General features: G+C 40.2%; 1 protein-coding gene across 1 annotated transcript in view; it reads right to left on the reverse strand.

Annotated features, from left to right (window-relative positions):
• Window positions 1–15,632, reverse strand: part of aspg (asparaginase homolog) — a 77,525-nt gene that overhangs the window by 25,010 nt on the left and 36,883 nt on the right. Inside the window, exons 9-10 of the mRNA XM_080854989.1 lie at window positions 1,854–1,967; window positions 1,637–1,756 (exon numbers count right to left, since the gene is read on the reverse strand). Coding sequence (XP_080711115.1) covers window positions 1,637–1,756; window positions 1,854–1,967 — 234 coding nt within the window. The remainder of the gene's footprint in view (window positions 1–1,636; window positions 1,757–1,853; window positions 1,968–15,632) is intronic.

A 15,632-nucleotide genomic window follows, 5' to 3' on the forward strand; every position in this document is an offset into this window, starting at 1 on the left:
TATCCCATGCAAATTGGTGAGCTTGTACAGAAATAGGTCAAGTTCTGAGGACCTGCTTCATAACGAGTGTGAAGATTTACTTGCGCCCAGAGAAAACATGCTTGCACTAAGATTCCTTTGGACATGCTCTAAACTGAGGAATTATTTATGTGCTTTTATTCATGCAGGCCATTCCAGACACATTCTAGGTAAAACGAGAACACAGGGCTAAGAGATTAAAGAAATAAGAATGAACATGATTGGCTGCAGTCTGAGCAGAGCCTGAATGTAGCCTAGTTGCAGGCTTCCTAAGTCAAATGACCTGACCTTTTGATTGACAAAAAAGCTGCATTTTCTTGACCTATAATGCCATATTTACAAAGGCCGTTTAGCCCGCTTAACACTTGTTAAACATAGTTTGTCTGGCACAGCTAAACAGCAACGATGAGTACAAATTAAGAGCAATGATCATCTCCTGTTTAGCTGTCCACATCTAACTTGGCTAACCACACGATGATCCGTGATCAAAATAAATCACCTGCTGCATTTCTTTCATTTGCAAATAACTGATATACACAAAATGGACCTATAATGTTTCATTTTTAGACATACATTGGCTAAGAACCTACCCATGCAATTAAAAAGGGAAGTAGCTAATAGTTTTGGTAAAAAACTTTTGGTGGCGAAAATATTTTGGTAAAACACAAATTTACACACAGTACTCCTCAATGACAAAGCAACAACTGTTTATTTTTTTATTTTTTAGTGTTTCGTAATTGTTTTAAAAATAAAATAAATATCTAATTTACATAGGTATTCAGACCCTTCACTTAGTCCTTGGTTAAAGCACCTTTGGCAGCGATGACAGCCTCAAGTCTTTTTAGGAATGATCCTACAAACTTGGCACACCTTTCATTTGGTTTCTCCCATTCTCCTTGGCAGAATCGTTCAAGCTCAACCAGGTTGGATGGGGAGTGTATTTACATACTGTAGCAATTTTCATGGATCTCCAGGGATGCTCTATTGATTGAAGTAAGGATGCACTTGAGCACAACTGGAAGTTATAACGAGGGGTCTGAATACTTACTGTACGTAAATGCTATATTTCAGTCTTTTATTTTTAAAGGCACCCAGTGCAACTTTATAGGCTTGAGACTCGAAAAATAAACATTCAATTTCTAGTCTTTTTTACACGTAGTAAGTTTCAAAAACTCCATACCATTACATATCGACATTCAAGGAGCAAAGATGAGACGTCGTTGTGTGGTGAGAACTGATAGAAAATCGTACACAACAACAATCGCTGGTGGGGAGAGGCCATTTTTCCATTGACTGGAATCCTGCTTTATTTATTGGTGGCACCAATAAATAAAGATTTGGGGGGAAAATGGCGGTGATTGTTGTTGTTTACGATTTTCTATCAGTTCTCACCACACAACGACGTCTCATCTTTGCTCCTTCAAACATTCATTCAGTCAGTTGTTACAACAGAATTGCATTGACTGATAACAATGTTTGTAACTTTTCATGGCTCCATGTGCTGCCATACTCGGACCAAAATATAGTAAATTGTTTCTGCACAGCTCTGGGATAAAAATGAAATCAACCAAGCCTAGCTTTTTAAGTGCACAGTCAAATAAATCCTCCGAAAGTCTACCTCTTTGCAGCTGATGCTAAGGGACTTAGCGATGACTTGGATGAAACGACTGTCAGTAAGGCTAAGCTTGGCTCCTTGCAGGTCAGCGATCATTTCACCACGTAGGTTTCGGCTCAGCATCTGCAGACAGAAAACCCATTAGATTCCCATCAGTTGAGCATCCAGGAGATACTGACAGTTTGATTGGGAACTGAGGTGGAGGTATCTGTTTGCATACCTTCTTCTTGTCTTGCTGAGACATATCCTTCTTTGCCAGCACATATGAGAGTTTGGACAGAGCGGCCTCGGGCGTCATGTCACAGCCAGCTACTAGACCAGCATCACTAAGGGCCTGTAACGCCACATACAAATACACATTAGACCCTTCAACCGTCACTCTCCGGGGTTCATGCACATTTTACAGGAAGACCATGTACATTTGACATCACCCTTTACAGTTCTGGAGTACGAAAGGAAAGGGTGTGGGTAGCCATCCTTATGAGCAAATTAAAACCATCCTCCTTTAGCTGGACAGTAAACCGTGCAGGATAAAAAAACCTTTCCAGTTCTAAAGGCAGAAATACACTTCTGCATCCTTCTCCGTCCTCGAAACGGCGGGCGGACGGACGGATTCAGACGAATTTGATCCTACTTATAGGCCTTATATACTTCTTTGTCGGCTGTAGGTGCTGAAAGCAATTCACCGCCAGACAATTGGGTGGGGTAACGGCTATTTATCGAGACCGGAGCTACTCTTTCACGTCTTTGTTAGATTTAATTGCTTGTTTATTCACCCTCGTCCTATCTGTCACTGGTCTGACAAGCAACTTTGGACCAGTGCAGCAGGTGTGATCACATGAGTCTTGGAGACATGTAGCATTACAAGTATAAGAGTGTCTAATACTATATTCACTTGATGGGTATGTTTTGTGGAAAACATAGTAGCAATCTATAACAAAACAATATGCTTATCTTACATACAATATAGAAACTATAAAAAAAACGATTCAATACAATGCATACATTCTTATTTTTTGGGGTATTTTTGTCATATTCAGACTTGCAATGATGATTGCTGGGTAATATGCTGTTGTCCAATGTCAAGTCTCGATTTGATCATGTGAGAGACGATGTGACATAGATAATTTAGACGCAACATCTGAACGTCAAGACCAACAAGCTGACTGAGCAGAGCAGAGGCAAAACATAGCACACCTGCAAGCCGAAACAATGGCTTTCAAACATAAAAGTGGTGAGGCATGAACAGGAAAGCCAGACCATTCAGCCTCTCCTGCTCCTCAGCTAGGTCTCAATGAGTTTCAATTTGGAAAAGGGTCACTCGGCTGTTGCCACTGTCCGAAAAATTGGCAGAGCAGTGCACACGGAGGCAAAATGAGAGACTGCGGACTGCTGAACAATCTTTCCTCTAAAGCGTGCCCTGAATGACACCAAACGTTATTCCTATGTCCCTGTTGTAGTGGTCAGACAGCATTTTGACTAGTCATAGGCTATAGTTCATCATTGCCTGCGGGGCGACTCCGGCCAAACATTTACAAATTATACTCGCTCGGATAGGGCTGGGACACACCAGCCATAAGGCATTGAACATTCTATATTTAATAGTAGTGAATTCAACGTGCCTGCTTCACATTAAGCAGAAGTTCGTTTATTGACACATCTAAGGACGGGCACAGCGCTTTGAAACTACGTGTTTATAGGTTACCTTTTTCAAAGGTGGAAAATAAAAGGCGAGATCATCAGCAGGTGTGGGCCTACTTTCTAACTCCGTGGTTATCTCCCTTTCCCTTCTGTCTGCGGTTGATGAGTAAATGAATGGCAACTTGATTTGGCCAGAGGATTTATTCTCCACACTGTGCACAGAGTTCAACGTTACAGTAACATAACTTTGCTCTGGTCGCTATATCAGATCTATAAGTGAGCATCACCATCTCTCTCTCTCTCTCTCTCTCTCTGAGCGGATGTGCGAGTGGTGTGCTGCGAGAGACGCGTGAGTGAAACTGTTGTCTGTGACAGAGACCTTTCTTCTAACTTTATCTTCTGTGCGTTGCATTTATTTATTTGCTTGTATATAGTATAACTATTTGTCAAAAAAAGTTTTTGTGCCCTGTGTTACTTAAGTTGCGGGGGTGCGCTTCAGCACTTGCCGGGCGACCACCTGCACCGCGTGGGTGAACAATGGAGTCTTTCGCGTGTTTGACGAGGTCTCACGCAATTAGGGTTTAATCCCAGGTCGGAGTGGAGGAATGTAGCTTGGCTATTGGTGAAATTGTTGGACATGAGCATGTGCTTTCGGGTTCACGCATGAAAAAAGCCATTGTGCTTTTTTTGAGTTCAGTTGCAAACGCTGACTTGGCCATCCAGCATGGCGTGGTAATTAGGGCTTCCCTGATCCCTGTTCTTCCCCTTAGCAGTCCCTCCCGAAAGATACTTCTTTCTAATGTTCCCCCCTTCCTCAGTGATGAGCAGATTATTAAAGAATTGTCTCGTTTTGGAAAAGTGGTGTCGCAGTTACCCGTTGGCTGTAAATCGTCTAAATTAAAACATCTTCTGTCTTTCCGTAGGCAGGTTTATATGGTTCTCACTGGTAATCGGAGCGAGTTAGATGTTAAAATAAGTTTCAATGTTGGTGGTTTCAGGTACCTTGTGTTTGTAACTTCAAACGTGGCTATTAAGTGCTTCCGATGTGGAAAAGTCGGACATCAGAGGCAGGACTGTGACAGGGGTGGGAACACAGGTCAGGCTGGACAGGGCAATGCGCAGGGAGAAGCTGCGGCCGCAGCGGACTCTGCGAAGCCCACGAGCTAGGGTACAACACCAGAGCCTAATCATACGGCTGATTCCCCTGTTAGCTCTCCCAAAGCATCCACAAATGGTTCATATACTGACGACATTACTGCCACAATGCCTGGTGAGACTGAGACTCTCATGACTGGTCCTAATGTGCCTACTCCTTCCGCAACCGAGTCATTCAAATTGGACTCACTTGCGGCTGAATTGCCTGCGCCTCCCGTAGGGCATAGCCCTGAGACACCTGTTGAAACTGGGTTAGGGGAGGAGGGTGCTTGGGTGGAGACTGCTGATAAACATGAGTCAGCCGAGGCCTTATCTGTACCTATCTCTGATGGTCAGATTGCACAGCCTCTTGATGAGTTGATACATAAGTTTAAAAAACCTGCATGCAAAAGAAAATCGAAAGATGAAGAAAACGAGTAAAGGTTGAGGCTGAGGACTACACCTCTGACTCTAGCTGGTCGGGTTGCTCTCAAACGGATTTATCAAAGGTGGTTTTTACAGCGGAAGAATTCATGCAGTTTCTCATAAAAACTAAGGGGCATAGAGAGGTCCGTGTTGTGGACTATTTTCCGAATAAAGAGCATTTTGTTAGGGATGGCACATTCTGGTTGAGAGAGGGCAAGATCCCTTAGCCAGAGCATTTTCGGCTTCGAAAAAAAGTCAGTGAAGTGCGAAAAAGAGTTGCGTAGCGAGAATGTTGCCAGCTGATTTGGTTGTTTATCATATATTTTTTATTTGAAGTTGTCCCTAATGCTGCGAGCTCAACTAACAGTCAAGATGAAGACATTTTCTTTTAGTACTATTAATGTAAATGGTGCAAGGGACATAAAAAAGAGGATGTTGCTTTACAAACTAATGAGATTCAAGCGCATAGACGTGCTGTTTGCGCAAGAAACGCACAGCAACGGAAAAAATGAAATTGATTGGAAAAGGGAGTGGGATGGTTTGTCTGTTTTAAGTCACAAATCTTAATGGCGGTGTGGCCATCTTATTTTCTAAGCATTTCATGCCACTTCACTTTGAAGTAGAAGATATTGTCTTAACAGTGCTTAAAGACTGTGGCAAAGTTTGACGATACTACTATGCAGTGGTGGACGAAGTACACTAACTACGTACTTAAGTGAAAGTATAGATACCTGGTGTAAAATACTACTCCAGTAAAAGTGGAAGTATGCACTTTGAATTTCCATTTAAGTAGAAGTATAAAAGTATTTGACTAATATATACTTAAGTATTAAGTAGTTAGTAAAAGTACCTTGATGAATTATGGTTCTAATGGCTTTTTATAATTTTCACATCAAAGCTCCGGCTCAATCAACTGATCTAAGGTGAAAATACTAATGCCAATCTTTAAATAGTGTCTTATATTTGTCTATTAAAAAGTGTATAAGCACAAAACATTGAAAGCTATCTATTGCAATTAGAGAAGACAAAGTGGTTAGGAAACTAGACGTAACGCAAAGCGTTACAAAGTATGACCGCCAACTGTTCAGTAGGTTTTGGCACAGAATGAGTCATGGTTGTCAGTGTGTTTTTATGTGTTTTGTGTGTGTAAATTGGTTTGTGTTTCATTTTTATGTATTAAAGGAATTATTTGTGCATGCATACATATGTCTACTGTGTGTGTATGTGTGCATACGAATGTCTACTGTGTATGTTTGTGTATCTGTTGCAGTTTTGACCATGCATTATGGTGCAGTTTTGACCATGTCAGCCAGAGATACCTGCAATTCACCTCATATTTGCTTTTTCATTTTTAAGTAGGTGGCGCTATACATAAAATGAGTGGTTATGGGATGGGTTGACATGGCCCCTTTAGACAAACATACAAAAAAACATGTGGCCCTCCTAAGCCCTACAGTTCTCGGGATATTCGTGTCAGGCCACCTACAGGCCAGTTGGTGTACAGTCACATAAAAAAAAAAATTATTGTATGGCCCCCCATTGACAAAATTGCACGAAACTTGGCATGCATTCAGAGGGTCTCATAATGATCCACCACTTTAAATTTTGTGCACTTTCGACAATATATGCATAAGTTATAAGTGACTGGAGTTGTGAAGAGTGCATAGTTTGAGGGTCTGCCACGCCCACACCCTTCAAACTTTGTAAAAGACTCTCATAACTTTTAATTCCCCATTGCTGAAGAGTAACCTGACCACGTTTGAAGGCTTTACCATTAAATCTGCAGGAGGAGTTCAATCACATGCGAGGTGTGGAAACAAAGTGAAGTTTCCAACCACCAACAGGTGGTGCTATAGGTGATATCAGTCAGGCATATGTACGCGTTCGGGCCGGATCCAGCGTCCACCCTAAGACATTGTCTCTGGATCAAACAATGTACGCAACAGTTATAAGAGACTTTGTGTTTTGTGGCAAGCACTAACAAGTTGGCAAAGTTTGAGGGTCTGCCACGCCCACACCTTCCGACTAATGAGAAAATCCAATATAAAGCTACGTCAAGCTACGCCAAAATAACCCCAATGCGCAGGGGTTTTTAAAATGTTCTAGGGGGCGCTACAGAGCCATTTTGCTCCATCCATGGACAAAAACTCTACCGAAGATGGACGGTTACAGGCTTGATGTCCCTGGCAAATTTGGTAATTTTTCGAGCACTTTGACATATATTCGATTAAAACGTGCAGTTCTGACCTTGTCAACTTACAATTAAAATGTTTTACAACACTCCATTTTTGCTTTTTCATTTGTAACTAGGTGGCGCTATACATGAAATAAGTGGTAGTGGAATGGTTGACGTGGCCTCTTAAGACCAGCATACAAAAAAAAAATTGGTCCTCCTAAGCCCTACGGTTTTTGACTTGAAACTGAATCGCCCCACCCTCTTTAAAAGGGGTCCAGTCCGACGGGGGTGCAACGGATCAAAACGAAAATCAGTGGTTCCACGCTAATCTAGTAAGGCTACATGCCCACCAAATTTCGTGCACCCCGTTGTTTCAGTGTCCCGGAAATCGTTGTCGCGCGGCGGTCATAATAACCACAAGAGAACAATTATTGAATTTTACATTTATTTGTAACTTAGTTGCACATTTAATTATAAAAAATGTGGGGTTAAACATAAGCTTCTTTACTATATCACATCTGTCTGTCTGTGTTACCCTTAAATTCATAAATCCTGATTTATGTTTCAAAGTATGATAAATACCATTACAGGAACTAAAACTCCTCAAAAAAAGTTCGGAAACATTTCTTCAGTCGATTATCCCTCCCCTTTAATAATACCAATTGGTATTGTATTGTATATCGTTGGAAAGCCTGATTAGTCACCTTTACAACGAGGTACAACTTGTAAGGATCGTGCATTCGTGGAATGAGCAACACAGCTAACCGTGTGGGTAGCGGCCCACATTTTTTTGCCAAAACCCCCTGCAATATTCTTCTGTTGGTATTCACTCTTGTTTTGAGTTGTTTGGTGGATTGGATGATTCTCCCACAGTATTAAGGAAAAAACAACACATATTGACCATTTTTACACTTTATTCATTTTACACTGTCAGGGACCTCAGTAGCATGTGGATCGTGCATTCATGGAAGGAACAACACCGCTACATCGCGACATCGTGTGCCCTGATAAAGGGCAAGCATTTTTTAATATGAGCCTGAGCAGAAACACTGTTGATTGTGTATGTTTCTTCAATTATTTCCATCATTTATGTAGTGTTACGTAGGCTAAGCTTGAGCATTAAACAGCCTCAAAATGCTGCATAATTCAACGTAGCTCACGTTCAACGAACGAACGAAACTGACAAAACCGAAAGGACTTCAGAGCAAATCGCGCGCTAATCCCTGATTGTAGTGATTGTGAACTCGCTTCGACCTTTCATTATTTGATTTGCTTTGGTAAAAAGGAACGAGAGGTCGTACTAAATGTAATGGAGTAAAAAGTACGAATTTTCACTTTTAAATGTAGTGGAGTCAAAGTATAAAGTCTCATCAAATAGAAAATACTTGAGTAAAGTACAGATACATAGATGGGTATTTCTTAGAATTGGGGCCTATTTCAGTCCACAGGGTGTAATTATATTAAAAATGAATTAAATATAATACATTTTAGATCCATTAATTAGTATAGACAAAAACAAGCCTAGACTTTTTTTATGGTTGCTCTTACTAATGATTTTCACATATTTTATTGGTGTTTAGTGGTACAATATCGGTGTTTTGGTGTTGTCCGCCACCATAGTTTTCACATGTCATGCCATATCTCAAGCATTATTTATCACAAATTTATAATAAAAATATGCATAATGAATTTAATGTTACTTGAACTAATAAACTACATGCACAGATTAAGCATATATATGCATTTTGTACTTTATTTTAGTTAATTTCTACCTGTCCCATGGTTTAGCCGTCATTACCATCACACTCTGCATAAAGGCACTTTCCTACAGTTTTTTCAACAAATGTTTATTTGGTAGCCACAGTAACTTAATATCATATTGGAGCACATGTATTTCAAGCTGCAAGACTGCTGCCTTGATGTCCAGAAAAGTAAGTAAATCTACTCTTTATGTGGGGCATGCGCACTTATTATGCGTCATTACCATGTGTTGTATTTCTGTATTTTTGATTTTTTTATTATTATTTTTATGATTTTAATAGTTAAATTGGTGTACATTACATGTAGAAAGTTAGCTACACTTGCTTAGCCATCATCTTTGCTAGTAAGGCTAGTTTTTTGGCAAAAATGTCATTACCAGCACAGTCATTACCAGCACATTACAGCTTGTGTTGGTAATGACTGGTTGTGGTGGTGATGACGGCAGATACATTAAACATGCTGTTCTTTAAAGAATATATGTTGAATACGTTATCTTAAATTAATAAATATACATTTACCAATCAAAAGTCAATATTTTACATACAGTAATACATTTGTTTTTAAAATAATCAAAATTAATTCATTACAATTGTTGTGTTTAGGTGTGACATGGCTCCAAAAGCAGCGGCCCAAAGGTCAAAATCATACAGAGCACGTTTGAAAGATGATCCTGAAAAATATGCTAAGTATGTTCAGAAAGAGAAAGAGAGGTATCTCAGAAGAAGGGAAACAGGAAAATTCAAATCTGTTTCCCTATTGAGCAAGAGGGAACACAGACAGGAAAGAAAGCGATGGAAACTGAACCAGCAAAGGAAGAGGGCTAAGGACAGAGAAACACGCAATTTCTCTCGATGAATAGTCCTCCGGAATCTCCGGATGACCAGGCACAAGATTTTGTGCCAAATGCAATGGAAATGGAGGATTCCATCCAAACCCCAAAACGAAGAGGACGAAGAAAAGTCAATAGTAACAGAAGAAAGGTCTACCACGACCTTCTAAAGTCACAGAAAAAGCTGGAAAATGCCTTACAAAAGGTAGAAAAGTACAGGAAAAGGTTGGATAGGCTGAAGCCTACCACTGAGCAGTCCCCAAGACAGAAAGCTAGAAAACAGATGACGGGGGGACATGAAAATCTAAGGAAGACACTTGTGTTCCATAACACATTAGTCTCACAGCTGCGACAAACCTACCATCAAAAGAAAATGAAAGAAAAACAAATCATATCAAAGGTCATTGCTGGAAACATTATGAAGAAGTACCGGTTAGTGTATGCAGCACACAAAGAACTTGGAATATCCTACAAAACAATGAGAAAGACCATAATGACACCTGGTCTTCAGTATTCCAGAAAAAAACATAGTAATGTGGTGAGCAACACTGCAAAAGAGAAAATTAAAGAATTCTTGGAACGTGACAACAATTTGCGAGCTACTACAGGAAAGAAAGACACCAAAACTAGACAGAAGCTCAAAAAGCAGAAGCGTTACCTCAATGACTCTCTTTTCAGACTGTATCAACGTTTCAAGGAAGAATATCCCCAGGTGAAAATCTCATACAGTGAATTCTGTAAGAACCGTCTTTTCTGGGTCGTCAAACCCTCCATTCAAGACAGGGATACCTGTTTATGCAAGACCCATGCCAACATCCAACTCATGGCTGATAAGTTGCATTATCTGAAGGTAATTAGTGGCAACAGAATTGAAAACGTAATGCACTCACTATGTTGTGAAAGTCCAACCAAAGCCTGCATGTATAGAGAATGCGTCCATTGCCAGGACAAAGAGGTACAAACTGCTGCATTTGAACCTGGTGAGCAAACACAGTGGATGGAATGGCGGAGCAAAACAGAAATCAGGGAGAAAAAGAAAGGTGGTGATAAAGTGACATTCACTGCTCACTCAACAGTGAAGGAGCAAATCCAAGGAACCATTCAACAGTTGTTGGAAAATTTCACAGCAGCTCTAAAGAACAAGTTTGGCAAACATTCTTTTAACATTGCACATCAGTACAAAACCCTCAAAGCCCTAAAGGAAAATGTTCAAGAAAATGAGTTAATTCTCCATGTGGACTTTGCTGAAAATTATCTGTGCAAGTATTCTTTGGAAATACAAGCTGTACATTTTGGAGACTCTCATAAGCAAGTATCCCTACACACAGGAGTTGCTTATACGGTTGACGGTGCTCTATCCTTCTGTTCTGTCTCTGCTTCAATGCGACATGATGCCTCAGCCATATGGACACATCTGAGCCCTGTTCTCTCTCACTTCAGAGAGCTCATCCCATCTCTCCCAACACACTGCACATGATAAGTGACGGACCAACGACACAGTATCGTTCAAAGAAGAACTTTTTCTGTCTCAGCTCTGTTCCATTTAAGCTAGGATTTAAAAAGGTCACGTGGAATTTCCTAGAGGCAGGCCATGGAAAGGGTGCTGCTGATGGGGTTGGCGCAGCCTCAAAACGGAGGGCAGATGGTATTGTTGCAGGTGGAACAGACATTCCAGATGGGAGGATGTTCTTTCAGAAGCTGACAGAAGAGAAGTCAAAAATCAAGCTCTTCTACATCACAGAAAGTGAGATAGAAGAACATGACAGATCTATACCAGACCAGCTTGAAACTGTATGTGGTACAATGAAAATCCACCAGGTAAGCTTGAGCACACATCACACAAGCAGTACAAAAGTCCAAAGTGTTGGTTTTCTTTTAGTTTACATTTGTGTTGTGCGAAATTAAAATGACTATTGTCGTTTTTGTTTGTAGATTTTTACCACCAAATCCAGCCACATCAACTGGCGAATCCTAAGCTGTTTCTGCACTTCTCCTGAAGATTGCCTCTGCTTTGCCCCTGTGTCTGTGGTCCTCAACAAAGCACAGAAAAAGACAACCACTATGGAGACAGAGCCATGCCAAGGGATGCTCAATACAACGCCTGAAATAAACATGTCTTTGTTGGGAGAATGGTGTGTGGTATGTTACGATGGGGAGGCCTACCCAGGTGTGGTCCAGGATGTAGAGGAAGAGTCTGTCCAGGTTAAAACAATGAGTAGAATTGGGGTTAACCGGTTTTTTTGGCCTCTGAAAGAAGACATCCTGTGGTACAGGAATGAATATTTCCTGGGGCTCATGCCAGAGCCAAAACCAGTCACCAAGAGGCATATGATGCTTGATATGTCTGTCTGGAATCAAGTATCATCCATTATGGATGAGAGGATGACAAGAGGATGACAAGTTTTTGTCTATTTAGTGGAAAATTTGCATCAATTACATGTTTGTGGTGTTTCAATTGTTGAACAAAAAGTTTAGGTAAACTGTCAGATTAGTTTAAAGTTGTTTAGGATACTTCATGTGAATATTGTGTTTTTTATCCAGCATTCTACCTGTTCCTGTTTCATGTTTTTTTTAATTCAATATGGCAATGAAATGAGTTGTTTAGGATACTTCATGTGAATATTGTGTTTTTTATCCAGCATTCTACCTGTTCCTGTTTCATGTTTTTTTTTAAATTCAATATGGCAATGAAATGAAATGAAATGATTATACTGCCAATCCTGTTCACAAGTAACACAATTTATGTTTGGTCTTCCATAATCAGATTAAACAAGATTTTGCTGTAAACAGATTACTAGCTGGTGTTTTTTTTAAACTGAAGTCACTTAGACTCTTAAATTACAATAGGTTACGATAAGTGATTTGTCATTACCGCAACAAACTGTCATTACCAGAACTGTAATGTCATTACCATCACCATACATATTTTTGCCAATAAATTATGTATAAATGACAAAACATCCAACAATTATATATTTTGGACAATGTTGGACAGTCTAAATGATCACTGTATAAAAAACGTTTTGACATATGGCATTTACTTAAAATAATCTTATATTCCAAGCCAGGGTAGATTGAAAAATCAGAAATGGAGATAATTAAATTACTATAATTAATCTTGCAAGTAAAAATCAACAATCCCATTAAGTTCAAGATAAAATAGACTTCATGTCAAACCACAAAATGTTTGAAAAGCATTGATTTATCATTTAAGTCTTATTTTTTTTTTTTTTACTTATATTCGATGATGTGATGGTAATGACATATTTACTTGACATAGTTTAGAAAATGGCAAAAAATCTGAAATTCCCTTATCTATTGGTCTCAACCAAGCTCATTACGTTGTTACTGATTAAAGGACTGATAATTTAATATATACCAATTAGTCAAATTTGGAATTAAAATTTTCAAAATTTCAGAAACCCAATTTGACCCTTAATCTAAGAAATGCCCAGATATGTTACTTAAGTACAGGAACGAATTACATTTACTTTGTTACTGTCCACCACTGCTACTATGTCTTTTTTGAATATATACGCGCCCACAGTAGGGGCAGACAGGCTTTTGTTCCTTAATAAAGTTGGTGACTCTTTGAGTAAGTTAAATGCTGACTGCTTGCTATTTTTAGCTGGTGACTTTAATTGTACTGAGTATGACAGGAATCATTTGGAGCCACATCCTGCTTCTAAGAAGGCTCTCAAACAGATAATTTAAGCTAATTACCTGTGTGATGTTTGGAGGAATTTCCACCCAGACATAAAAACAGTTTACATGGACACACTACAGAGAAAATCACATGTCCCTGGCAAGGTTGGATAGAGTCTATGTCTTTAGTCATCAGAATAGCTCTGTAAAGTCGTGTAGAATTTTTCCAGTTAGTTTCTCAGATCACAGTGCAGTTATCTGCTGTACAACACCCTTTAAGCCTCGCAGTGCCTATTGGCATTTCAACGTAACTCTTGTAGAGGACAAACGTTTTTTTTACGAATTTTCACTTTATTTTGGGAGAACTTTAAAAAACAGAAAAGAATATACTCCTCCCTGCAACTGTGGTGGGACTGTGGAAAAGTCTTAATAAGGCAGCTTTGTCAGCAGTACACTCTAAATGTGACAAAAGAAGTATCTCAGTCAATGAGGACTCTTGAGAGGGAAATTCTGGGCCTACAAGACTAAGGGCCTGATTTACTAACAGGATTGCGCCCATTTCTGGCGTAAAAGAGCGGTCGTAAACATAAAACAGTATTTACTAAGGGGGCGCATTTGAGTAGAGTCGCATATTAACGCTTTGAGGGTGTGTACCTGCCACGTGGGTGGTAACGTAGGCGTGAAGCGCACTTTAATGGGAGGAGTGCGCCTAATGATGTATTGCGTGGTATTTACTAAACTGCCTGGCGAGCGCACGTCTCCGATTTGCGCGCTAATTCTCCGCCTCATAAAAGCACGTCAGAGACAGCGCACAGAAATATTTTTTTCAACTCGTATAACACATTTTCAGTTAAATGAACCACAAATCATTAGACGGTACAGGTTAACCAGCCACGCAATACTTCAATTACTGAACCAGATCAGAGACGACATCTAACCCTCCAACCGGATCACATTCCATTCAATCAGTTGGTAAACTCTGGACAACATTGCAAATATTAGCATCGGATCATTTCAAACAGTTATAGCATCAGCAGTTGGTATATCCCAGCCTTCACTCAGCCAAATATTCACACAGGTACTCGACGCATTGCTACCGCGCACTGGTCAATACATTTCCCCACTGCCACAGCTGAAATTAGAGACATCAAACAGGACTTTTTTTGAAATCGCAAACTTTCCGAACGTAATATGAACCATATGATTGCACCCACGTCCATATATATTGTATTGAACCCATGTCCCTTGTAGAAATTATTAATCTCGCCATGTACACATCTATATTGTTATAATAGACAGTTTATGCATTAATGCCACCAATAGCATATTCTTTATAATCGTGTTCTTTTATACATCTCGCTGTAGGTGATGGCGGGCAGAACAACAACAGAGCAGCGCACACATTGAATCAGGTTCAGTGATTGAGCGAACGTGAACCAATATATCTATCTCCACTTCGCTGAAGCTTCATTTTCTCTTCCTAAATAAATACCACGGAAAATGCGCAAAAACACCGTGCGTTAATGTGCGAACGCAGTTTAAGCAGCGGTCGCAATGTTCGTAAATCAGGCCCTATATAGGGCGGAGTAAACACAGTTTGCCCAGCGCAGATCTGGTTTGATAAATACCAAGGAAAATGCGCAAAAACACTGTGCGTTAATGTGCGAACGCAGATTAAGCAGCGGTCGCATGTTAGTAAATCAGGCCCTTAGTAGCATCCTCTTATAATGAAGAACATATTAATGCTCTCAGGTGTAAAAAGAAAATGCTTGATGATTTATTAAATGTCAGGGCCCAAGGGGCTCTTGTACGTTCACAATTTCAAAATGTAACACAGATGGATGCACCCTCAAAGTTCTTCTTTAGTCCAGAAAGAAAGAATGGACAGAGTAAACTGATCCACTGTCTGCTCTCAGAAACTGGGCAAAAGCTAACTGAGCCAGCCGACATTCGCAAGAGAGCGGTTGGTTTCTAGGCTGATTTGTTTTAGTGTGAACTGAATGACATGGAGGCTGTAGCCTGCACTTATGATGATCTACCGAAGGTAGAAGATGAGTCTGCTACAAAACTGGAGGAGCCAGTGACCCTAGGTGAGCTCCATTCTGCACTCATGCGGATGGAAAATGGGAAATCGGCTGGGGGAGATTGCCTAACAGTGGACTTATTTAAAGCATACTGGGGGCTAATTGGACAGGACCTTTTCGAGGTCCTGGTAGATAGTCTTGATAAGGGGTTATTGCCACTGAGTTGTAGAAGAGCTGCCATCGCCCTGCTACCCAAGAAGGGGGATTTACGGCCCGTCTCAATCTTGTGTGTGGACTTTTACATTTTGTCTAAAACCCTGGCTACAAGAATGCGTAATGTAATTGGTCAAGTAGTTCATATTG

Source organism: Sprattus sprattus (genome assembly GCF_963457725.1).
Source record: "Sprattus sprattus genome assembly, chromosome: 1".
NCBI classification, from domain to species: Eukaryota; Metazoa; Chordata; class Actinopteri; order Clupeiformes; family Clupeidae; genus Sprattus; species Sprattus sprattus.